At 54.0% G+C, this 21,531-nt stretch overlaps 6 protein-coding genes across 10 annotated transcripts in view; 1 reads left to right on the top strand and 5 right to left on the bottom strand.

Annotated features, from left to right (window-relative positions):
* Positions 1–746: 746 nt before the first annotated feature.
* LOC128267637 (WD repeat-containing protein 48 homolog) lies at positions 747–3,448 on the bottom strand. The gene is made up of 6 exons (XM_053004522.1): positions 3,377–3,448; positions 3,069–3,291; positions 2,780–2,992; positions 1,809–2,707; positions 972–1,724; positions 747–851 (listed from the first exon to the last, which is right to left on the bottom strand). Exons 1-6 carry the CDS (start codon positions 3,419–3,421, stop codon positions 747–749), a joined length of 2,238 nt encoding a protein of 745 aa, XP_052860482.1. The 5' UTR covers positions 3,422–3,448.
* A 906-nt stretch (positions 3,449–4,354) lies between these two features.
* Positions 4,355–11,698, bottom strand: LOC128275169 (snake venom 5'-nucleotidase). Its single transcript, XM_053013583.1, has 8 exons — positions 11,223–11,698; positions 7,851–8,054; positions 6,976–7,384; positions 6,641–6,906; positions 6,447–6,569; positions 5,442–6,374; positions 5,274–5,369; positions 4,355–5,184 (listed from the first exon to the last, which is right to left on the bottom strand). The coding sequence occupies exons 2-8, from the start codon at positions 7,980–7,982 to the stop codon at positions 5,104–5,106; spliced, it is 2,040 nt and encodes a 679-aa protein (XP_052869543.1). The 5' UTR covers positions 7,983–8,054; positions 11,223–11,698; the 3' UTR covers positions 4,355–5,103.
* A 382-nt stretch (positions 11,699–12,080) lies between these two features.
* On the bottom strand, positions 12,081–14,559 carry LOC128278190 (N6-adenosine-methyltransferase MT-A70-like protein). Its single transcript, XM_053016863.1, has 3 exons — positions 14,382–14,559; positions 12,313–13,999; positions 12,081–12,225 (listed from the first exon to the last, which is right to left on the bottom strand). The coding sequence occupies exons 1-3, from the start codon at positions 14,557–14,559 to the stop codon at positions 12,111–12,113; spliced, it is 1,980 nt and encodes a 659-aa protein (XP_052872823.1). The 3' UTR covers positions 12,081–12,110.
* Positions 14,560–14,941: 382 nt separating this feature from the next.
* LOC128269161 (activin receptor type-1) lies at positions 14,942–18,660 on the bottom strand. 4 transcript variants are annotated; one of them, XM_053006540.1, is made up of 10 exons: positions 18,594–18,660; positions 17,796–17,907; positions 17,607–17,642; positions 17,078–17,383; positions 16,783–16,999; positions 16,504–16,718; positions 16,218–16,440; positions 15,961–16,148; positions 15,669–15,894; positions 14,942–15,587 (listed from the first exon to the last, which is right to left on the bottom strand). In XM_053006540.1, the coding sequence occupies exons 1-10, from the start codon at positions 18,646–18,648 to the stop codon at positions 15,435–15,437; spliced, it is 1,731 nt and encodes a 576-aa protein (XP_052862500.1). In that variant the 5' UTR covers positions 18,649–18,660; the 3' UTR covers positions 14,942–15,434. The 4 variants fall into 4 exon arrangements, with proteins under 4 accessions (XP_052862500.1, XP_052862499.1, XP_052862502.1 ...); XM_053006539.1 differs by having other exon boundaries at positions 16,783–17,009; positions 17,082–17,383; XM_053006542.1 differs by lacking the exon at positions 17,607–17,642.
* A 341-nt stretch (positions 18,661–19,001) lies between these two features.
* LOC128277536 (mitochondrial intermediate peptidase) lies at positions 19,002–21,397 on the top strand. The gene is made up of 3 exons (XM_053016009.1): positions 19,002–19,208; positions 19,281–19,810; positions 19,886–21,397. The coding sequence occupies exons 1-3, from the start codon at positions 19,080–19,082 to the stop codon at positions 21,339–21,341; spliced, it is 2,115 nt and encodes a 704-aa protein (XP_052871969.1). The 5' UTR covers positions 19,002–19,079; the 3' UTR covers positions 21,342–21,397.
* Positions 21,398–21,512: 115 nt separating this feature from the next.
* Positions 21,513–21,531, bottom strand: part of LOC128276188 (cullin-4A) — a 3,789-nt gene continuing 3,770 nt past the window's right edge. For both annotated transcript variants that reach the window (XM_053014657.1, XM_053014665.1), the window contains exon 7: positions 21,513–21,531. This exon is cut by the window's right edge and continues 388 nt beyond it. The gene's annotated coding sequence lies outside the window, so the exon portion shown is untranslated.

Below are 21,531 nucleotides of genomic sequence, written 5' to 3'. Positions count from 1 at the left end.
TCCCGTTCCGCGCTTCGCTCCACACACTTTGCTCCAGCGGCGCAGCATAGAAGGCAACGTGGAGGGTACCGTACCGTCTGGCGGGGTGGCGGCCACCGCGCCACAACCACAAACATCATTCATCCTTCCCCCGCGGGCGGAGAATTCGTCCCATTGAAACTTTCTGATTCCCTTTTCTGATAACTAAAGCCTATCTATAAGCGGAAACGCGTGTACATTAAATTAGGCTGCGCTGCTAACATAAATTACTCTCCTGGAGGGTTGCTTCGTTTCCCCCCCCTCGTCGCAGTATTCGCATAGCGAACGGACCAAAACAAAGCAGGCGCCTGACCGTCCGATTAAAAGGAATTAAAAATGTCTAAACCAAATCGGAGCAAACCTTGACGGCGACGGCTCGCGACGTTGATACTTTTGCGTGTTATTTAATTATCATATTACTTTCGTGTTTGTTGTGGTTGTTTCGTTAAACGCATCCATCTCTCTGCGCACCGCTCGTCTCTTATTTACACCGCTCCACGCCAATGAGTTGGCGTTCTACATCGTGACAAGAGTGGCCCACTTAGTCAATACTACGTCCTTTTCTTCTGAATCTACTGCCACCATTCTTTGCGGATCGCGCGCCAGTGACATCACCACAAGTGCGACGCAAGCGGGTACAGACCAGGAAGGAAGTTGGGTTAGAGACATTGTGTGTGCCGTTTTGGTGCCGTTTTCGGGTGCCCATTACGCTCCTAATGCTCTCGTTTTTAGCTGCTGTAGTTTGGCTTTGTTCGATAGTGAAAGGTGAGGTCGGACGATTGCTTCCAGATAAAGTGCCGCACCGTACGGAGGTCCATGTTGGGGTCACACAGCTGACAGCGTGGAGGTAAGTAAAAGGGTACAGAATGTTAGCAACACACAGGGAGGTGGGGGTCGTGGGAACTGGACCACATCACAAGGACACCTGCCGACCGGTAGGAACCGCCACTTACCACGTCATTGCAGAGCAGCTCGATCCGTTCCTCGGCCGGTACCTGGCTGCCCTCGGAGTTGGCATCGCTTTGGCTGTTGTTCTGCGAGGAGTTGGAGTTGCCGGTGCTCGCCGGCAGATCCGAACCGAGCACCTTCTCCAGCACGTGCTCGCACACCTTCCGGCACTGGATGAACTCGTTCGCGATCAGCCGTTCCTGCGAGAGAGCGAGATAGTTTGGTTTCGGTTTCGGTGCGCGCGTGTTGCGCTCTCTCACCTTTTTGCTTCGATCCTGCTTCAGCATGGACGGGTGCGCCAGCAGGTAGAAGGGCAGTTTGATGAACTTGGGCAGCGTGCGATCGATGACCACGTTGGTCACCCACGACGGCACGGTGTCACCGAGCAGGGCACTCTCCGTTTCACCGGCAGCATCCTTCACCAGCAACCGGCACACGTTCCGGCCACCGACCTCGCTAAAGATGATGGGCGTGTGCTTCGGCACGCTAAAGTACTCGTTGCCCCGTATATCGCCATCGACACAACCGTTCTCCAGCTCGCCACCGATCCCACCGCCGCCGCTCCCGCCACCGGCCAAGTGGTGATGGTGCGGTGTCGGCGGAGGCTTCCAGTGCTCGAGCAGGGCTTGCAGCAGCAAACTGCCATAGTTCACCTTCGGGTCCGAGCCCGGTTCGGCGTGCTCCGGTAGGCCCGCTTCCGCCGACACCCAGGCGGCAAAGCAATCGACCTCATCCTGCCCCAGCACGATCATTGGCATCTGCGGCGGAGAGACAAACGGCGGAATGGCATTGAGTTTTTTTTTTGAGTTCGACCCCCCAGCCCGCTCTCTAACTCGACTTACCCCCGTCTTGAGGTCAACCGTGAACCAGTTCGGGACGTAGATTCGTTGACTGCGCTTCTTCACCTCCTCCTCGAAGTCGACCTTCCCCAGTTCCTCGACCTTCTTCACTTTCAGCACGTCGTAGATGGCCACCGTCTGTTCCGTGTCGCGGGTCAACATGAACCGCTTATCGTTGAGCACGTGATACTTTTTGATGGCCGCCCCGCCCTTAATGCACGCCACCTCGTATCCCTTCCCGGTGGGCACGGTTGGCACGCCCGTAGCCGGCGGGGAACTGCCGACCGTGGGCCCCGTGGTCACGCCCGGTGCCGGTCCATCGCCGCTGCCATTGTTCAGCTGACTGGTGCTGCTGTTGCAGCCGCTAGGCGCGCTCGAGCCGTAGCTGTAGTTGCACAGTTTGTCCGTTTTGTGTAGCTTCCAGCAGCGAATGTCCGAGTCCCAGGTCGTCGCCCAGATGCCGGTCTGGTCGATGTTGTAGCACATGCTCAACACCGGGGCGCGCTCCTCACAGATCAGCACACTGTTCGACGGGTTGCGCAGCTCGGTCATAACAATCTTCCGATCCCGGCTACCGGAAATGACGTGCGAAAAGCCCTCGGTCATCAGCAAACACCAGACGCCCTCGGAGTGCACACTGATCGTCTGTATGCAGCGCTGCTGGCCGATGCTCCACAGTTTGATCTTGCCGTCCGAGCTGCCCGACACCACCTGCGTGCCATCGTCCGACACGATCAGCGCCTTCACGTTCTCCGTGTGGCCCTTTAGCTTGGCAATTTTGTTGCACGTCCGCGGGTCCCAGATCCGGAGCGTGTTCTCGGTCGAACCACTGACTATGATCGTACCGGATGGGTTCATCGCTAGACTGTAGATGGAGTCCTTCGACCCGGATATGCTGGACGCTGAAGAGAGATAGAGGGGGCGAGATATTAGACATACGGCCAATCGGCACACGGTCGGTGGCTGTGACTTACTTGTGACCGTGTTGTTGGATGCCGTCAGCGCCGTCAGCGTGTTCACGTCCCACAGGAAGATGGCTTTATCCAGTCCCGCGCTGGCCACCTGCTCGCGGTCCTTCGCGTATGCCAGGGCCTGCACGTAGTCCCGGTGCGTCCGAAGCGTCGACATGCAGAAGCCCTTGTGTGCATTCCAAACTTTTACCGTCGTATCACAACTGGCACTGATCACTGCGCGAAACAAGGGGTTACAGAGAGCAAATTCGGTTAACCGCGGCAACTTTTAACCCTTCGTCCGCCGGCTTACGGTTTCGGCCGCCGCAGCAGAGCACGATGTCGTTCACCCAGTCGTTGTGGTGCTCCATGCTCTGGATGTACGGCTCGTGGGAGTTTGTTTGCGTCGAGTTCCACAGCCGAATGATGGCATCGCGACCCGCCGAGTACAGGCGCCCGTTGATCGTGTCCAGCTGCAAAGCATTCACCCCGTTCCGGTGCCGTTTTTCCTCCGCATCCCGTATTACGAACGACACCTGCGAAGAGGTACACGCACACGCATGGGTGGGAAAGGTGTGACCCGACGATATCGGAACGGGATGATGGGCCCTCCGCACTTACCTGCATTTTCTTTCGACCTCCCTGATTATTCTTGTGTGTTAACATGTTGAGGCTGCGGCGAGACGACGGCGATAAAAATTGACAAACAAAACACTTTCACACAAGAAGAAGGTGTACACGGGGCGCTGCCCCTACTGTGCTTCGGCGAGTCTACTTTGATTGACACAGCAGCTCATCGAAGATAGCGGCGATAAAGTTTTGGCCGTTCGATAGTGAAAAGGGGCCTTTCGCTCTTCGGGGCCGTTTTCCCTGTTTTGTTTGCCCCTCACGCAAGGATTCCCGTCGAAGGGATTTGGCCACTACCGAGATTTCTTCATTCTCACTTTCCGAACCGAACACACGCGACACGGGACCGGATAACAGCAATGGGACTCGACGACGACGTCGTTGCCTGCCGTCGGTTAGTGACGGTCTCAGTGACCTCCGGATGGCCACCAGCACCGTGCCGAGTAAACACTTTCGACGAGTGGTGCGGTGGTGGTGGCATTACCACATGCCGAATTGTCGGAGGTGCGGGCTTCCAGTGACCGGTACGATCTGGAATGGAAAGCTGACCCACTGGCGGACACCACCAGCGCAGCGCCACCGTTCACAACCGAAAACGCGTTCGGATGGTTAAACGCAACATAACACAATTTTCCACAAAACAAGACTCAATATAAACCCAAAATCCCTGGCCGTTCTTCGTGCTCCAGTCCCAGCAACCATTCGGCTGACAAGCTCAAGTGACACAATGCAGTTTTTGCTCTCTCTCTCTCTCTCTCTCTCTCTCTCTCTCTCTCTCTCTCTCTCTCTCTCTCTCTCTCACTCGGGGTTGCGTCACTTTTGACGTTTCGGTGTACGACGGCCGAAACAGCAAAAGATCTTTTGCTGCGCCTACCTTGTTGTTATACTCACCTTGGCACAATTCAAACTTTTTCGATTCCACTTTAATTTCGGATGGTGTACCGACAAACACCTGGCCACTACGTGGGGGGTATGGTTGCTGTGTGAAGGGGCGTTTAATGTGTATGTGCTTGATAGTTAAAATGTCTCCCTGCACGAGTTATAATTACTAAACGGTTTTACTTCCAATCCTGGGGCGTCCCGTGGGATTGAAGGGGGCTACCTATGTACTATATACTGTCGCCTCTCTATCGGACCACCGGCGCAACCGGGGTCCGGATTCTAACACCAGCTCCCCAGCCACACAAATATCGTATCGCAATAAAACCTAACAACAACTATCCTCTGTCTACGGTCCACGCTCGGTCCTGTAAGCAATCGTTGTGGGCCGTGCCGCCGTCTACCCTTTTGCCGTTCATTCTAGTGTTCCGGTATCGGCGCGCCTTTACCGTGTAGACCGTGACGAAATGCAACGTATTTTCTGTTTGGCTGTTGGGAGCTTTTAAAAAACACAAACTGCTTTTACTTTAAATACAAAATCGCCATCGCCACACGAAGCTTCCATCGACGGACGGAAGGGGGGCAGTTGAGACGGATTTGCGGGAAAAAACCGATGTCATATCTCTGCTGCAACACGTTACTAGACACACACAGCCACACAATGAATGAAGCCCACCAAATGAGCGAAAAAAAGGGTGCAAAAGAACGAAAAGTAAACCTATGGCTTCTTTACATGTTAACTAATCAAACGCGCAAGCTGCGAGCCGTCCCTGCGCCAGTGCTGGACAATATTTACAGGTGCCCGGTCTCCGATGTCTCCGGGAAGGGCACACTCGCGCTGCTTACGGTGTCAGTTCATCCGTTTCCTTAATGACGGAATTCTTCTCGATCGTTTCTCGCCGTAAAACCATCTCCCGAATGTGCTGAAACGAAACATATACGTTGGCAACGATTCCCGAAAACCGAAACCTATCCACTATTCTGATCGGACACGAGCGCCCGGTGATCTTACATCCTCGCTCTGCACCGCTATGATGCGATGCTGGATCGAAGGGGCACACTGGCAGCTGGTTTGCTCCAGATCGTCCAACGACGCACGTCTGAGGAGCTGCGATGGAAAAGAAGAGAAAACCCGAATGGATGCCCATCGATCGCGTTTGCCTCCTCCGCGTCACCATACCTTGCCACGGTTATTGCTGAGGTGCTCCATTTTCGGGAGCGTCACCGTCGACTTGCGCCTGATCGGTGTCGGCCCGTCCAGCTCGAGATTCTCCAGCATCTGCACCATGCTGTGCCGGCGCGACAGTGTCACCAGCGACTGCCGGTGCTTCGTATGGTGCGCCCGGCCCATACGCACGTCGATCGCCTTAAAGTGGTTCTGAATGGCCAGCCCCAGCTCCGGTGCAGCATCTTCGTCCATCAGCACGCGGCACCCCTTGAACATGTGGTACCCGTCGCACCCGCCATGGATGTAGCTCTTGACGCAAAGCGTATACTTTTGCTCCATATTCAACCACTCATCGCCAACACGGACGAGCTTCGCTTCAACCCGCTGGCCCGGCGCTTTCGATGGATCAAACGCGAACGACATGCCGGAAATCTGCGGGAAACGACCCTCCAGCTTCGGGTACGTCGACACCGAGTTCTCGAGCGCCTCGTGCAGTGTGCTCCCGGGCACCTCCAGCACGATCAGCGGATCCTGCATCGGTATGATGTTCACCAGATCCCGCATCGTGAATGGGCCGGCCGGATGCATCTGGTCGGACCGGAACGTGCCGGAATTGATCATCACACAGTCGGCACCGGTCGCCGCCAGCGCCACATCACAGATCCAGTTGCCCAGATTCGTCTCGGACGTGCGCACGGACGAGAACCGCCCGTCCAGCTCGACCGCGAACGTCCCGAGCACCTCGTCCATCTTGGACTCGATCGTGTCCGAGTACTTGCGCAGCTCTTCCTTCAGGGCCGCATCCTCGCTGTACTTGCTCGAGGCAACGTCAATCTTTTCCACGTTGATGCTTATCTTCCCGTTTTCGTTACGATCCAGACACACGCCGATCTTGGAGAACTGCCGGAAATCGGTGCCCGACTTGATGACATGGGTATCTTCGATCTAGAACAACCGAAACGAAACGAACAGAACGTTTTTTGGCACCTAAGGCAAAGTAGGCGCGGCGATGCTTACGTTAAGAATTTCATACACGTGATCGTGGCCTCCCAGGATGATGTCAATGTGACCGCTGTGCTTAGCCAGCTCGATATCGTTCGGTGTACGCATGTGCGTTAAAGCTATAATCACATCACAACCCTACAAGAAGAAGCATGAGAACGGTTAAAATTGGTTCAAACGGGTTTCGGGGCACCGGGGGGCACACGCACCTGATTGTGTAGCTCGTCGGCCAGCTGGTTGCCGGCCTTGATAAAGTCAATGTAAGTCACCTCGTTGGGATCGATCGTCGGGAGCGTATCGAGCCACTCTTTCTCCACCAGCCCAATCAGGCCGACCTTCACCTCGTTGTGATGCAGGATGTGCGTGATCTTACCGCCGCCGAGCGGTCGGCCCGTTTCATTGTCCACCACGTTCGACATCAGCCACGGGAAGTTCGTTTTCTCGACCCACTCGGTCAGTATGTCAAGCCCGTGATCTGCAGGGGTGCAAGAGAAAACATGCATATAGGGATCGCGCTGACACAACCCTACAAAGAGATGCCTACCAAAGTCATGGTTCCCGAACACGGCACAGTGCGTTCCGATCGCGTTCAGCACCGGCACCATCTGTTCGCCCTTGGTGAACGTGCTGAGCATGCTGGGCGAAAAGGCATCGCCGCTGAACAGGATGAGCGGGTTGAGATGGGCGAACGATCGGACCGCCGTGCAGAACCGAGCCGCGCCACCGATCGGTTCGGTTTTGCTGTTCGCGTCAATGTTGTACACATCGTTGTAGTGGATCAGAACCAGCTTATCCTGCTGGTCTGCTGTTGCGGTCTGCGCCATTGTGCTGCTGCCACCGCCGTCGTTCACGTGACGGATCACGGTCGTCGTGTGCAGGTGCAGCAAGTTCGGCGTGTTGCTCTGTATCTGCGAAACCGCCCGCTTGCCAGCCTCCCGCACCTCGACGGATGCCTGTAGAGGCAAGTAGCAGCGAGGAGCAAATGAGTTGCAGTTAAAGCCAAAACAAAGTACAAAGCCACCGAAGGATAACCGAAAGAAGGTGGTACCTCAAACGAAGGACCACACGGGGTGAGAAAGAAGAAGAAACATTCAGAGTGCAAAAGGGGGAACACGTGAGGGTTTTCCTTAAAATTCACAACAACAGCTATCAACACCTAATGCCATGCTTTTGGTTAGAACACAGAGGTTTCATATAGGAAAGGACACCCGCCGCCGCGCGTGCTGGGAACTCACTGTTGTTGGAATCGAAGGAAGGATGTGTTATTGATTCGAACGCACACAAAATACGGAGACAGGGTAAAACACGGGGAGGTAAACAACGAGGGCGCACGCAAATCAAATAAATAATGGAGCACAGGGTTTGCGGGGGGGCTATAGAGACACGAACGGACACAACGACACCACACAGCCACAACACCTGTTTGAGCCATCCGACAACGTGTTTCAGTCCGTGCGATACTTCCGTGGCCGTTTCAATGTTGGCGCTGCCACTCTCGACCAGATCGCCCCACTTGGAGCGCAGGGCAGCCTGGGACGTGAAGCCAGCCATATTTGGGGATGGTATTGGTTGGTCAGCACTTGTGTGTGCGCCTGTGGCTTGTGCTGTAGCGGCGCGAAAGCTCTGGATCAGGAGAATGGGTAATGGAGAAGAGCTCTTAATTGACACATTTTGCCGCACGCCGCGTCAGGGACGGATTGCCTACAGCCAGCCCCGAAATCAGAGTGGAGCGACCGACTGACGACCGGTGGTCTGACGGATCACACCTCGCATATTAAGCGTAATTGAACACTCGTCACCCTGGACACGCTCTCCGTGCCCTCTCCCTGCAGACTGTCCCGCTTCCAAGGCCAACACCGTGTGCCACAGGCCCTAGGCACAAACGAAGCCCCGTCGGGGTTTAACGGGGTGAACGGCGTTGTGAGATAACAACCGGGCGCGAGGGCGCCAATAAATTCACCCAAGTCGAACGTCACACATAAAAACAGCCTGTTTCCTGCTTCGTCATATTTTTTTTCCAAGAACCATGACCTTGACCATGTATCCGAGCGCCCGGCGGTCGGGTTCGCCACCAATCACGTGCTACTCCACAGCGCGCGGAATGGTTGTCGCGCCGTTGTCGACACGATCATCGATTAAACATGCCCCAAAAGGTGTAGGTTGTACCGCAGTGGATTCTTTTCCCTTTCAATGGACGCGGACGCACTGAGCGCGCACTGCACTATCGCTTTCGGTGATCGCTAATCGCGATGTTTGCACGATCGAATTCCACTGCTCGGGCATTACCTCGTGTTATCACCGCGCCAAACAACAGCAGCACAACGCGCGGAGATTTGTCTGAACCCCCGCTGGGCTCGTCGTGCGGACCAATACTGAGTTCGCGGTGTCAGAAACGCGTTTACGCATGCGAGAAGCGACGATGGATTGCGTTCACCCTTTCGTTCTCCTTTCGCGCGTGAGTTAGTTTGGCGTTGAGAGCGATAACACGCGTTGGATGTGTGTGCGGTGCGCTTAACGCAATCCGATAATGCTCCCGTTATCTCTCTCTCCCTCTCTCTCTGTCTATGTCTATCTTTGACTCGCCTCTGCTTTCGGGGCAGGGTCTTACTTAAGAATCCTGGGGCTTCCGACATCGGTTTCTGTCGCACGCGATACGCAGCGCAATGGCAAGAACCCGCACGTTCAAAAGCGGAGAAAATCACTAATCCGTAGTAAAATCAGACTAATCCGATTCCGCGGAATTCAAGGGGCCAAATGAATACGCGCGCACGGGAGGCATTGAATTCTACGTCCATCTACAGAAAGGATACACTGAAGAGACATCATCGTCGCTTATTGGGTCTCATTTAAAAAGAAATTCAATTTTGTGTCTGGTACGATAGGCGCCACAGCACGCAGCTCGTGGAGTGATTCTCGTGGAGTGAAAAATCGCGCCACTTGGCCGTGTAGCGTTGATAGACCTTCAACATCGAAACCTACAGTTGGGCCATAAGGTTGGAAAAGGAGAAAAGTAGTTATAAAAGATGCATTGAGACTAAGTTAGCTGACTTTATTGGTACCAGTGCCGTGTGATGGCCGCCTAATATTCGAATAATCGGAATTATCGGTAAGTTGGAACCCATCGCGAGCGGCAGCAACGGATAATCAAAAGGATTTACGATCCCGAATAATTCGTATCTATGAAAACTAGATCGAAAGTAGTAATGATGCTGACCAAGGTAACTTTTGGTCCGGTCAAGGGTGTTATACCACGAAAATAATCCTCTACACATCGTTCCTTGAAATGGGCCCCAATCGATTAGAACACATGCTGCTGCTATACTCCAGGCACTTTGCGATTCCAATTGTTGGTCCTGTGCACAGCGGACAAATCCGACGACACCGGCGGCTCTAATCTCAACGGCGACTCGCTCTTTGCAACGCCAGTGCTAGCTTAGTACCCACTTGGGACCGCTGCACCACTTCAGGATACATCGCCTGGTGATATTTATTTTTACAGTTTCTAAATTCGTCCGTACCTTCCCGCCTTTCTTCGCTTTCGCTATCGCAACAATCGCACGCGGAACATGATGACGATGATGACAGAGTGGTGCCACTCATCCTCGTTCTGCGCGCCCTTTCTTCAGATTTAAAAATCCGATTTTCCGACCCGAATCAAGTTGGTACCGTTACTAGTTGTTGCGTAGTATGAGAAATATTAGATGAACTTCCGAATACCTATCGAGCAACATCGATGGTCGATGGAACGTTTTTGGAATTGCTTGCTGCAGAAGTGCGCTGTCCATTGGACAAATTGGAATTGACGGATAAGGACGATACACTTTTCTTCCCGGGTGCTCTCGCGTGAGAAGAAAAGAATCCGATTTCCGATGCGAGGAGGTACACTCGGATTACCCCCAGCTTACCGACGGTAGAAGGATTTATTGAATCCGCTTCGCTGACGCGCTCCGAGGTGGTTCTATTTCTGGATAACTTTTTTTATATCGGCAACCCGAGCGGCGGAGTCACATCGGAGCAGAACGTATTGTGAGCGGTCGACGACGTTTTTGTTGTCACCGATTGTTGATTAAGGCCGCATATGATCCCGAATATGCCAAGCCATGGACTATGGTGGGATGGTTTTTCAATACCAGGTCCTTGACGGTCGCCATGCAGCATTGTTTTTCCAATTAACTTGCGCCATGGCATCCGATGCGTATGTGGCCGCGAAGCGCATACGGGACCATTTCTCCCGGGTCGTGTTCGGGTTTTACACAACCTTCGGCCCGCTTTTCCTCGCGCAAGTCATACCTGTGGTGATTGGAACTGTCCAAAGGGAAAAGAAACCCTCCAATCCAATATCATTTTTCTCGATAAAGCATCCCTCCGCATCGCCATTGCCGTGACGGTAAACAATACAATTCTCAATGACCTCTAGAGATTCGTCCTCTAGCCCTTCTAGTACCGGACAAGCAGGACGACCGCCACACGTCTGTGTGCGTGTGTGTGTGTGTCATGTACTAGGTGGCCACATCCTGTGGCAACTGGCAGCTGTAAGCAAACGTGTCTCTTTTCCAGGACGAACTACGACGATGGCCCCGTCTCTCTTTCTCTCAATCGACCCACTTCAAATCTTTCCCCTCGTATGTGCCCCCCCAGTCGGGGGAGTCTAGTGTGCTGCCGGCAGTACGTCGCCAGCCAGGCCGTTTTTTCCAAAGGATGCAACCCTCCTTGAAAACGGAGAGGTGGCAAACCGTGCGTCGGCGACACCGTAGAGTAGAGTCAATAACATTTAAAGCGTTGAGGTAGTACCTGCGCGCCGTGACCGTCGCCGTACGTCGTCGGTGAATCTGGGACCGCCCCGGGGCACCTCTTCCCGTGAAAGGTGGAAAAATCTAATCTATTTTCCTCCACAGCAGCAGCAGCAGCAGCGGTTAGGATGGAATTTAAGACAGCTTTAACACGGGCAAACCACAGCAACCTTTGCTCGGTGCGGTTTGTTCGCTCCCAATTTGCTCGCGCACACACACACACGCACACACGGCACACTTTGCTAGAGCGAAAAAAAACCTGATGACCCAACTCCCGGTCTGATCGACACGTTCCTCAGAACGGAGTGAATGACAAATTTAACGCACTTTTGCACTGGTGGGCCGCCCTCCCTGTATGCGAAGGAATTTCTCAGACACTATTGCGCTGCTTTCCCCGCTCACTCGCGGCCGGGACACCCTGCACGGTTGCAGGCATGATGTTCGCACGTTGCGAAGCGTTGCCAAGAAAATCGCGACCGCCCCGTTCGGCTCGGAAAATGTAACTGGGAACGAATCGGCCGCGTCGGAAGGCCGCGAATGGCCAATGTAGCCGTTGGCCGTTCGGTTCCGGTCGTGTGTGCGCGCGCATGGCAACTACGGATCGCCGATCCTACAAACACGCGTGAGTACCAATCATATGTTTCGGCTTGGTAGGCTTGATTAGGTTTTCCTTTCGTTTGATTGATTAATCTATGCCGGGGCGCGGACGTACTGGTTCGGATACATCGTAACATACAGGCACACCGGACAAAGGACTCTTGCCGACGCCCTTCTTTTATAAGCCTTGATCGTGTATTGCTTTTATTTCATTCGATTTCATTCGTCTGGCGAAGGCCACGTAACAGCCTGACCTGCTCGGAGTCAGTGGGGCGGAGGGTTGCAAGTGCGCTTAGGGATTCTTTCCCGGGGTCATACAGTTACCGTCGGGGTACCGCTTTTGAAACGAGCTGATTAGTTCCGGGTCCACCAGTCGGATGCCGTCGAGCTGATTGCCTAGCGTTATCCTGCAAGAGACGGAGGATTAGAGTAAACATTACGCACAAACCTGCTCTCTCTCTCTCTCTCTCGGATTGCGAGGCAACAATTCCTACCAATTGGGCTGCACGTTGTGCGGTCGGCCGAACAGTTCAATTTTGCGCGTTCCCGGGCTTAACCGTTCGATGATGCCGTAAATCTCGTCCGGTTTGTGGCTCGTGGCCCGCACCTCGGCTACAATGACATCACAGTCGAGCCCACGGTTCAGATTGGGCGGATTGCCCTTCATCCCCACCAGGCAGTGCTCTTTGCCGTGGTTCAACCAGTGCCCGGTGCGCCCGGTGCGGATGATCCGCTGCAGCTGGTTCGTTTTCACCCATATCAGCTCGTCGACCCGCTCGTAGCCCCACAGCTTCAAACACTCGCGTCCCAGCTCCATGGCCCGCCCGGTCACCCACAGGAAAATCAGTCCATCGTCCTGCAGCGCCGGTACGCCCAGCTGGCGCATCTCGTCGTCCGACATCGTCCCGTACGGCAGCTCCATGTGAATGTCCCAGGGCGGGTCGGCCATGACCACTGCAAACTTGCCCAGTACCGTCATATCGAGGTACCGCAGATCGCACTGGATCCACTGCGGTGGATAGAGCGTGGCGCACGGATCGGTGATGGGCCGCTTGGCACCGACATGCGCTTCGTCCTCGCCGTCGCCGCCGGGTGTTTCAAACTTTACCGGCGCCTGACTGGCCGCCGTTTGGCCCACGTACGTGTCGACTTCGTAGTGCACGTACTTGCACGTGTCCATGTGGAAGCAGGTGTTGAGGAAGCTGCAATCGCCCAGCGTTTCGTCCGTGTGGTTCTGGATGATCTTTTTGAAGTGCAGCTTGTTGCACTGATACTTTGCCTTCTCGGTCAGCCCCACCACCGGGCTGCGCTCGGGGGACTCCACCGGCTCAAACGGCTCTTTTTTCACGTCCTCACTACTGGCACTGCTTTCGGTGCCATTTTTACTTTGTTCTTCCGTCCTGGTAATCGTCGCACCATCATCTCCGTCACGTTCTTTCTTGACGACAACGCGGCCGCCATCGACACCGTCGCGACTATCGTCCTTGTCGGTTGGCCCCGGCGACGAGGACGATTCGTTGGCGTACAGCGTTTCGAGCGACCGGATGCACTCGATGCGCGTCCCGTGCGGACAGAACTCCATCACCTGGGCGCCGCCCTGAGATTTAAACTTTTCCGCCAACGAGCGCTCCTTCGCCGTCGGTTTGGACAGCAGCTCGAGGATTTCTTCGCCCACCTTTTTGCTCTGCTTTTCGCGCGTCGACGGCAGTGACAGCAGGGACATAATATCGGACGCCTGGCATGAGGCGGACGACGCCGACGACGAATCCACCGCATTGCCCCGCCGATCCTCTTTGCTGTTCGCACCCGTGCGGGCCACTTTGCCACCGAGTTCGGCCTCTTTCTCACCGAGTGGCGCCTTCCGTTTGTTCGGTTCCCGCCCCGCCGCCAGCGCCAGCATCGGAGCGCGGTTGATGCCCATATCATCGTACAGGACCTGCAGGTTGGCGTGCTCGACCGAGATCACCTCGTACCCGACCGTTCCGCCGATGCTGACCTCCTTTATGTTGACCAAACTCTGGCCGGCCAGCTTGTGGAGGTAGTAGGCCACGGAATCGCGCAGCACCGACTTTTGGATGAACTTTTCCACCCGCTCCGTGATCTGCGCCGAGTTGGTGGGCAATATCAACGTTCGATCCGCCAGGACCTGCACCAAACATTTCTCCACCTCGGCATCGATGTCTGTTCGGGAAGCAGAAAAGCGAAAAAGGGGCCACATTAGGAGCAACATCTGAGGCATCTTGGATCGTCAGTATGTCAAAAACAAGAAGCAAAACCAAGCGAAACATGCAAAACCCTGACATGCACTCTCGGGCCACAGTAGGCCAAAGAGATCCGCGGGCCGTTCTGTTGATTGCGTACAGTGAAACTTGCGAGATAACGGTGTTTTTGTGTGCGCGTGCATGGATTAACAGCAAACGAAAAAAGGCACAAACGAAGGCCACTAAACAATCCAAGAACACCACAATCGGGTTCCGGACGACCGGAGGCCGACTTTACACACACACATCATTACCCGCACCGTTTCCTTGTTCCAGTTTGATTGTAGTTAGAAGAAGTTTACCCCTGTCTTCGCCCAGCAGGCTGTTGCCCGGGTCCAGTTTGATCAAACTCACGCCGCCGCCCGGTCCCGGGCTGTTGTTGCCGAACAAATCTTGCCGTTCCTTTTTGCGCTTCTCCAGCTTCTCGCGCAAGCTGTTGCGCTTCACTTTCACGGCCTGAATTTCCTCCCATGAGGACATTTTTTTTAATTCCTTCGGGGGTAACACTACACGATGCACGCGCCTAGGGTGGTGCAATCGAGAAATCGTTTCAATGCAATAAACAACAAAGCGTCCTGGCTCACTGACAGATCCAAGAAGCCTCTCGCAGCAAACTTTTTGACAGTATGGAAACACGCTGCCCTTTGGAAACGTTCTGCTCTGCGATCAAGATCGATAGACACATGTCGGTTGGTTTGAGGTTTTCGGTTCCAGCTTCTGAAAAGTTGTCGTAACTCACCTGTCCAAATGTTACAGAAAAATGGCATTGAACAATGAAAACACGCGGTTAACTATAAACTATCATGTATTATCTCTTCCACGGCTTTATCGAATAAGAATAGAGCCGATTCGCGTACCGTCCGTCACACATCTGACCTTACAAATATACTCATGCTCTACAAAATAAAAGAGGGATACGTAGTCTTTAGTAGCTTTAGTTTCCAGTAATAAAAAAACTAATTTCATATGAGAAGTTACCTATTTACAGTCGCCCCAAACGCAAACGAAGGGAGCAGTCACTTGCTTAATGGCACTTTGGCAAGTTAAATTAATGTTTTAAATACGTCCGTGCGGATGGCACGGCAAGGTCTCTCTTGCCGTTATGCGTCCCATTCCTACATTTTAACTAAATGGGAAAGGCCAATGGTTTCGCACGGCTTGCGGTCCAAATAAAATGGGCTGCACTACACCAAACACTACCAGACACAAGAGACCTGGACCACCCGGCGCCGGCCGGCCGTGCTCGTGATTAACGGATCTAGTGGTTGGAATCACTATCTACATCATAGGGTCGCAATGCGCGGTTTCTATGCTAGAGCTTCGACACTTCGGCAGGCCAAACTTCGGTTCGGCCATCACACGATAAAATCACCGTCTGGGGTTATTTTAATCGTCTCATCCGAACTGGCCAGCTTCAGCAGAGTCTTTTTGATACGCAACGCTGGCAGCCGTACGTTGGGGTTCGTGTGCCAACATTCGCGCATCAGCTTGGACATGCCATTTAGAATCTGTGAAGGAGCGAACGAGTAAAAATGTGAATGTACAGTATTTAAAGCAGAAGCGCACTGCAAGCCAAAACCCCAGCATACCGGATCGGAGGTCCATCGGTTCGGCACGGACGGCCGATAATTATCGACACACACAACCTTGCGCATCTCCTCGAAACTCGGATCCGATGAAACGTAATCGTAGTACGGGACCTTGTACTCTTCGGCGATACCGCAGGAAATGGTGCGCCGACAAACTTCCCACAGGATGAGCCCGATCGCGTAGATGTCGGCCTTCCGCAGTGCATCGAAACACTCCATGTTGATGCTATTATGAACGGAATGGAGACATTGAATCGATTGACAAAGATAACGAGGCAGTTCGACGAGGTACCTTTCATCGAGCACCTCCGGTGCCATGTAGCGCTTCGTCCCGACTCGGGCCGTGTTACCGATATCGATCTTGTTCGTCGTCTGACTGTGCATCACGGCCAATCCAAAGTCAGCAATCACGCACGTCCCGTTGGCTCGAATCAGAATGTTCTTCGTCTTCAGATCCCGATGCGCAATGGCCGGTTTACCCTGGGGGGAACAAACGAATCCGTTCGAAACTCATCCGCCTCATAATCAACGGGTTGTAAGGGCCTTTACCTCAGTTCCGAAAATTTCCGTGTGCAGATGTACCAAACCGTTCGAGATGGAAAGACAAACGGTGATCATCTGGTGCGTCGTGATGGCCGTACGATTCAGATAGTCGTACAGCGATCCTTGAGGGTAGTAGTGCGTAATGAGCCACAGTTGGGTGCAGGAGTTTCGCGACGTCATGTCGGACCCAACGTAGCCCAGAATGTTCTCGTGCCGAAGCAGAACGGTGCTAGGAAAAAGGGGCGCGGAAAGTTAGTATCCCAAATGGCGATGGCGTCCGCTCCGCACATACCCGTAAATTTCTGTTTCCCTCTTCCAAGAGTCTTCATCGCGGCTGAAGAATATTTTCACGGCCACACTTTCGCCGTGCCATATGCCACGCCATACCTCACCGTACCGGCCGCGACCGATGCATTCGCACAGTGAAACCTGCTTGGCGAGTGTGCGCTGTATGAGCAGCGGCAATCCACTGCCCGACCCGGACGTTACCGAGTGTTGTAGGTATTCCTATGATCGAGTGGATTTGGTTAGTTGCACAGTTTGCGTCCCCATCGTGCCCATCTCTACTCACTCGCAGCGTACTATCGCCGGCACTGGTGGCCCGTAGGACGTCATCGTTGGTGTAGTACGTTTCCGGATCGTACTTGGTGCGGCTCGCGTTCATGCGCTTCTGGTGCCGCCGGCGTATACAGTAGAAGAACGAAGCGGCCAATACTAGTACCGTTACGAATGGTAGCAGCACAGCTGCCACCATTTTGGCCACCAAAGGGTCATCATCGGAATCATCGCTATTAGTCACTGTAAACAGGCAGGTGCCCATAACAAAGGGTCCTTCTTGGTGGTTTCTGCGACAGCGCGCCAGGAACTTACCCTTCATCGGCGGTAGCTCTGGAAACGATCCATCGTTACAGTAATCACCGACGCAACACTCTATATTGTACATCCCGGCCGCGGTCACATGACGTTTCTTGGGACCACCACTGTTGCCCTTCTGGTTCTGGTTGCAGTACAGTGGCAACTGATCGTGTTCGGTGGTGCAGCCTCGTTGCACATTTTCGTTCCCTTCCGGGTCGCGGGTCCGTGATTTCCAGCACTGCACCGCGTTCTGGCAGTAGTGCTCATGGATCTTCGTGTCAACGCAGTCCGGTGGTTCACACGAATAGCACTTGTACCTACAAAAAACCGCAAGAAACGACGATCAAACAGGGCCGCGCTTAGTAGGCCCAAACCAGTCCCTTGTCCGAAAGCTCGGAAAACGGAAGTTTAAAACGCAACCGACAAAAGTGCAACGCAAAGAAACACGAGACAAAACGCAAAGGAACTGATAGGTGTGAGTGTTCAAGAAAAAAGTTAAATCAAAAGTGACAATAAATATGTTTTAACAACCACGTTTACCTCCGTCTCATGCGTCTTTTGGACTTTGCGTGTCTCCTGCGGGATTTTCGTATTTTGTTTTGTGGTCAGTATGGTGAAAATGGACCAACCAGAAGAGAAAGATAGAGTTTGTTAGCGATCTGACGGCTCGAGTGACCTGAATTGGAATATTTTCTACTGTCTACAGCGCAGCGCAGAGTCCCAACTTACCGGGGATGCGCCAGAATGGCATTCTGTATCGGCAGATTGCGGTTTGCGTGTGATGATTCTACCTCCATATCCGTATCATCCGTTTCGTCCAACAGCTTCCCATCGAGATCGCCTTCGAGCCGGAAGGAGAAAGAATGAAGCACAGCACAATATTATTATCGCAATTTCCTGAACCAAACCCGACTCATTAAGCCTTCCACCGCGTCCATCGCCATCGATCCCAACCAGAAGCCTCTGCTCTCAGGTAATTGGCTCAACAGCTTAATGCGCTGCGCGCACCCCGCAAGCGCTTAAGGTTCCGAATTCTTGTGTGGCGCCGCAGACTGTCGCGACACACTGGAGTCATGTCTGGGGCTGCTAGACGCGCTCATAAGATGCTCACGATCACGACGCGCGGGGCGATCGTTCTGCGTGCTTTGCTTTCACACTTCTTCTTCTACGCTGCTTAGCGCGTTCTTAGCATACGGCGCGGCCCGCAGAAGGCATTGTATCGGTCCACCACGGGATGCCCAAGAACGCTCCCGGACGGCACAGTCCCGGATCACGAAAATGCACTTCGAAGCACTCGATTCGGTGGATGGACAAAACGAAATCTGACGAACTCTCCTGTGCGTTGCCGTTTGGTACCGTCTCTATTATGGTACGGAAGCGTTCTATCGCTCGGTGAAAGGACGGAATGGGTCACTTGCTGGTTCCCCCGTGCATACCAACCAAACGGCCCATGGATCGGACCAATCTGTATTGTCCTTCGGTTAGGATAACACGGAGCCACCGCGGGAAACAGTAACCATACACTACCTTTGCAGATATTGAACGTTAGAACAAAAATTAGCAGCAGCCGTGTTAACGCCATGTTAGCTTGATTTCTTTCACTTCAGCCTTTTGGACTGTTCGATTGTTGCTTTGATTGAAGTGCAAAATGCCAAGCACTAGTGCGCTCTGTTTATAGTCCCGGGTTGGCATCGCCAGTCCCTGGACGAACCGCGTAACGGAAACTTTATTCTATGGACAACAACGGGGAACGTTCGTAATTTAACTTCACTATTGCAGTAATGCTCGACAACTATGCGGTGGAGTGGTTTTGTGGTACTTTTCAATTTTGCAAACAGTTTATTCGATTTCCGCTGGCGAAACCATGACAGCTGTTAGTTGGGTCGCTCGCGGTGTTTGTTTTGAAACTGGGATTTGGTCCTTTACGCCATCAAAACACACGTCGTCCCTGCCATTGTTCGCGCTGCATCGACAATTACAACAGCAGGCAGGTGTCCCCGTGCAGGTGGCAGCATGTTACGTAGGATAAACCCGATTCCGTTCGTCCTCCGACCGTACCGTACGGTCAGCACTTGGTCACCACTGACGACGGCGTTCAACACGCGACCGGAGAAGCGCATCAATTTCACACGCAATGAAGTGGTTTGTTGATGCACGTGAACAACCCGATAAAAGGCCCTCTGGTTTACCCTTCTTTTCCCCACCTCTCTCCAGGGCCTGTTCGGAGTAGCGGAGCTTACGTCTTACGAGGGATTCTATGCGCTCAAAGAGAAGGCCATACTCAAAACGGATGAGCTCATCGACGAGGCCACCTCGGCGGATCGGGCCCGCAAAATGGTCACGATCTTTGACGAACTGTCCGACACGCTCTGCAAGGTGGCCGACATGTCCGAGTTTATCCGGCTGGCCCACCCGGCAGGAAATTTTTGTCACGCCGCCGAAGACGCCTGCATTTCCATCAGTGGGATCGTGGAGAAACTGAACACGCACAAGCCACTGTACCGCGCACTGAAGGCGGTTGTCGACGGTGGCGATCGGATGGAAACGAGCGATGTCGACAAGCACGTGGCCAGTCTGTTTCTGTTCGATTTCGAACAGTGTGGCATCCACTTGCGGGAGGCGGATCGGCAGCGAGTGGTGTACCTGAACGATTGCATCCTGCAGCTCGGCCAACGCTTCATGGCCGGTGCGGTACATCCGAGACGCATCTCGAAAAACGTTCTTCCGGAAGCCATTCGCCCATTGTGAGTACTGCACAATGATTGATTGTGCCCCATGTTGGCTAAACGATTCTAGGTTCCGCTTCGTTTCCTTTGTAGCTTCTCGGCGGACGGAGAAAATATTCTGGTATCCGGCCTGTACGCCGATTCGGCCAACAGTATGGCCCGCGAGGCAGCTTACCGGCAGTTTCTGTATCCCGATGCACAGCAAGAGCATCTGCTGTCGGAAATGTTGAAAGCCCGCCAACAGCTGGCCACCGTGTGTGGCTTTCCAACGTACGCCCATCGGGCACTGAAAGCTAGCACGATGGAAACGCCCGAGATGGTGGGCGAGTTTTTGCAAACCCTCAACGAACAGTTGCGGCCACGAGCGGAGAAAGATTTCGAAGTGATGCGCAAGATGAAGGCCGCCGAAAGCCCCGGCATGGGCAACAATCCAGCGTCCCCGCTGGCCCCGTGGGACACACCGTACTTTACTTCCTCACTGAAGCGCACCTATCTGCAGGCCAATGCGTCCGAGTTTTCGCCGTACTTCAGTTTGGGCGCGTGCATGGAAGGGCTCAATTTGCTGACGAACGCCCTGTTCGGCATCACGCTGCGCAACACGGAGATGGAGCCGGGTGAATCGTGGTCACACGACATCTACAAGCTGGCGGTCATGCACGAGTCCGAGGGGCTGCTGGGCTACATTTACTGCGATCTGTTCGAGCGCCAGGGTAAACCGAACCAGGACTGCCACTTTACGATCCAGGGCGGGAAGGTGCTGCCCGACGGTAGCTACCAGCATCCGATCGTGGTCGTTATGCTGAACCTGGCACAACCTCGCTGGTCCGGACCGACGCTCCTCACGCCCTCGATGGTGGACAATCTGTTCCACGAGATGGGTCACGCGATGCACTCGATGCTCGCGCGCACCGAGTACCAGCACGTGACCGGTACCCGGTGCAGCACCGACTTTGCCGAGGTCCCGTCCGTGCTGATGGAATACTTTGCCAGCGATCCGCGAGTGTTGCGCTCGTTCGCAAAACACTTTCAAACGCAGGAACCAATGCCGGAAGCGATGCTCGAGAGGCTATGCGCGTCCAAGCACCTATTTGCGGCGAGCGAAGCGCAGCTGCAGGTGTTCTACTCGGCCCTCGATCAGGTGTACCACGGACCGGCCAGTGGGTGGCACGATCGGGGCAGTACCACCGAAACCCTGCGCACCGTCCAGGAGCAGTACTATGGGCTGCCGTACGTGGAGAACACGGCCTGGCAGTTGCGCTTCTCGCACCTCGTCGGCTACGGTGCCAAGTACTACTCGTACCTGATCTCACGCGCCATCGCTTCCTGGATCTGGCAGTCGTACTTTGAGCGCGATCCGTTCAGTCGCACGGCCGGGGAAAAGTATCGCCGTGGATGCTTGGCGTACGGCGGGGGCATACCGAGCCGCTTGCTCGTGTCCAACTTTCTCGGGCGCGAAGTAACGGCCACCAATTTGACGAACAGTTTAATCAACGAAATCGATTCCTGTGGCGATCGGTTGCAGCAGCACGGCGGCGGTGGCAGCCGTTAGGATCACGGTTTAGAATGCAGCGCCAGGTATGACAATGTGATAAGAACCCGAACACGCAAGTAAAGTACGATGTGTGCAATGAAACTCCTGCTTTTTGCCGTCCATTGCCGGGGTTAGAGAAAGAATCAGTTGCCATTGAGAGTTGCGTAGTTGAGCTCAGTTCTGCTTACATAACACTCTTCGTGGATTT

The sequence above is a fragment of the Anopheles cruzii genome, chromosome 2, assembly GCF_943734635.1.
Source record: "Anopheles cruzii chromosome 2, idAnoCruzAS_RS32_06, whole genome shotgun sequence".
In the NCBI taxonomy this organism is placed as follows: domain Eukaryota; kingdom Metazoa; phylum Arthropoda; class Insecta; order Diptera; family Culicidae; genus Anopheles; species Anopheles cruzii.
Note: the sequence above shows the minus strand (reverse complement) of the source record. Positions and strands in the feature narration are given on the sequence as shown.

Coding starts and splice junctions, on each gene's coding strand:
- LOC128267637 (XM_053004522.1), bottom strand. CDS start 3,421: ATGTTAACACACAAGAATAATCAGGGAGGTCGAAAGAAAATGCAG. Junction 3,292..3,376: donor GAGGTCGAAAGAAAATGCAG/GTAAGTGCGGAG, acceptor ACCTCTTCGCAG/GTGTCGTTCGTAATACGGGA. Junction 852..971: donor AGCTGCTCTGCAATGACGTG/GTAAGTGGCGGT, acceptor CCACGCTGTCAG/CTGTGTGACCCCAACATGGA.
- LOC128275169 (XM_053013583.1), bottom strand. CDS start 7,982: ATGGCTGGCTTCACGTCCCAGGCTGCCCTGCGCTCCAAGTGGGGCGAT. Junction 5,370..5,441: donor TCAGCAATAACCGTGGCAAG/GTATGGTGACGC, acceptor TTTCCATCGCAG/CTCCTCAGACGTGCGTCGTT. Junction 5,185..5,273: donor TAGCGGTGCAGAGCGAGGAT/GTAAGATCACCG, acceptor GTTTCGTTTCAG/CACATTCGGGAGATGGTTTT.
- LOC128278190 (XM_053016863.1), bottom strand. CDS start 14,559: ATGTCCTCATGGGAGGAAATTCAGGCCGTGAAAGTGAAGCGCAACAGC. Junction 14,000..14,381: donor CCTGCTGGGCGAAGACAGGG/GTAAACTTCTTC, acceptor CTTCCCGAACAG/ACATCGATGCCGAGGTGGAG. Junction 12,226..12,312: donor CACAACGTGCAGCCCAATTG/GTAGGAATTGTT, acceptor CGTCTCTTGCAG/GATAACGCTAGGCAATCAGC.
- LOC128269161 (XM_053006539.1), bottom strand. CDS start 18,648: ATGGCGTTAACACGGCTGCTGCTAATTTTTGTTCTAACGTTCAATATC. Junction 17,010..17,081: donor AGAGCTACCGCCGATGAAGG/GTAAGTTCCTGG, acceptor GCCTGTTTACAG/TGACTAATAGCGATGATTCC. Junction 16,719..16,782: donor CCGGCGATAGTACGCTGCGA/GTGAGTAGAGAT, acceptor ACTCGATCATAG/GAATACCTACAACACTCGGT.
- LOC128277536 (XM_053016009.1), top strand. CDS start 19,080: ATGTTACGTAGGATAAACCCGATTCCGTTCGTCCTCCGACCGTACCGT. Junction 19,209..19,280: donor ATTTCACACGCAATGAAGTG/GTTTGTTGATGC, acceptor ACCTCTCTCCAG/GGCCTGTTCGGAGTAGCGGA. Junction 19,811..19,885: donor CCGGAAGCCATTCGCCCATT/GTGAGTACTGCA, acceptor TTTCCTTTGTAG/CTTCTCGGCGGACGGAGAAA.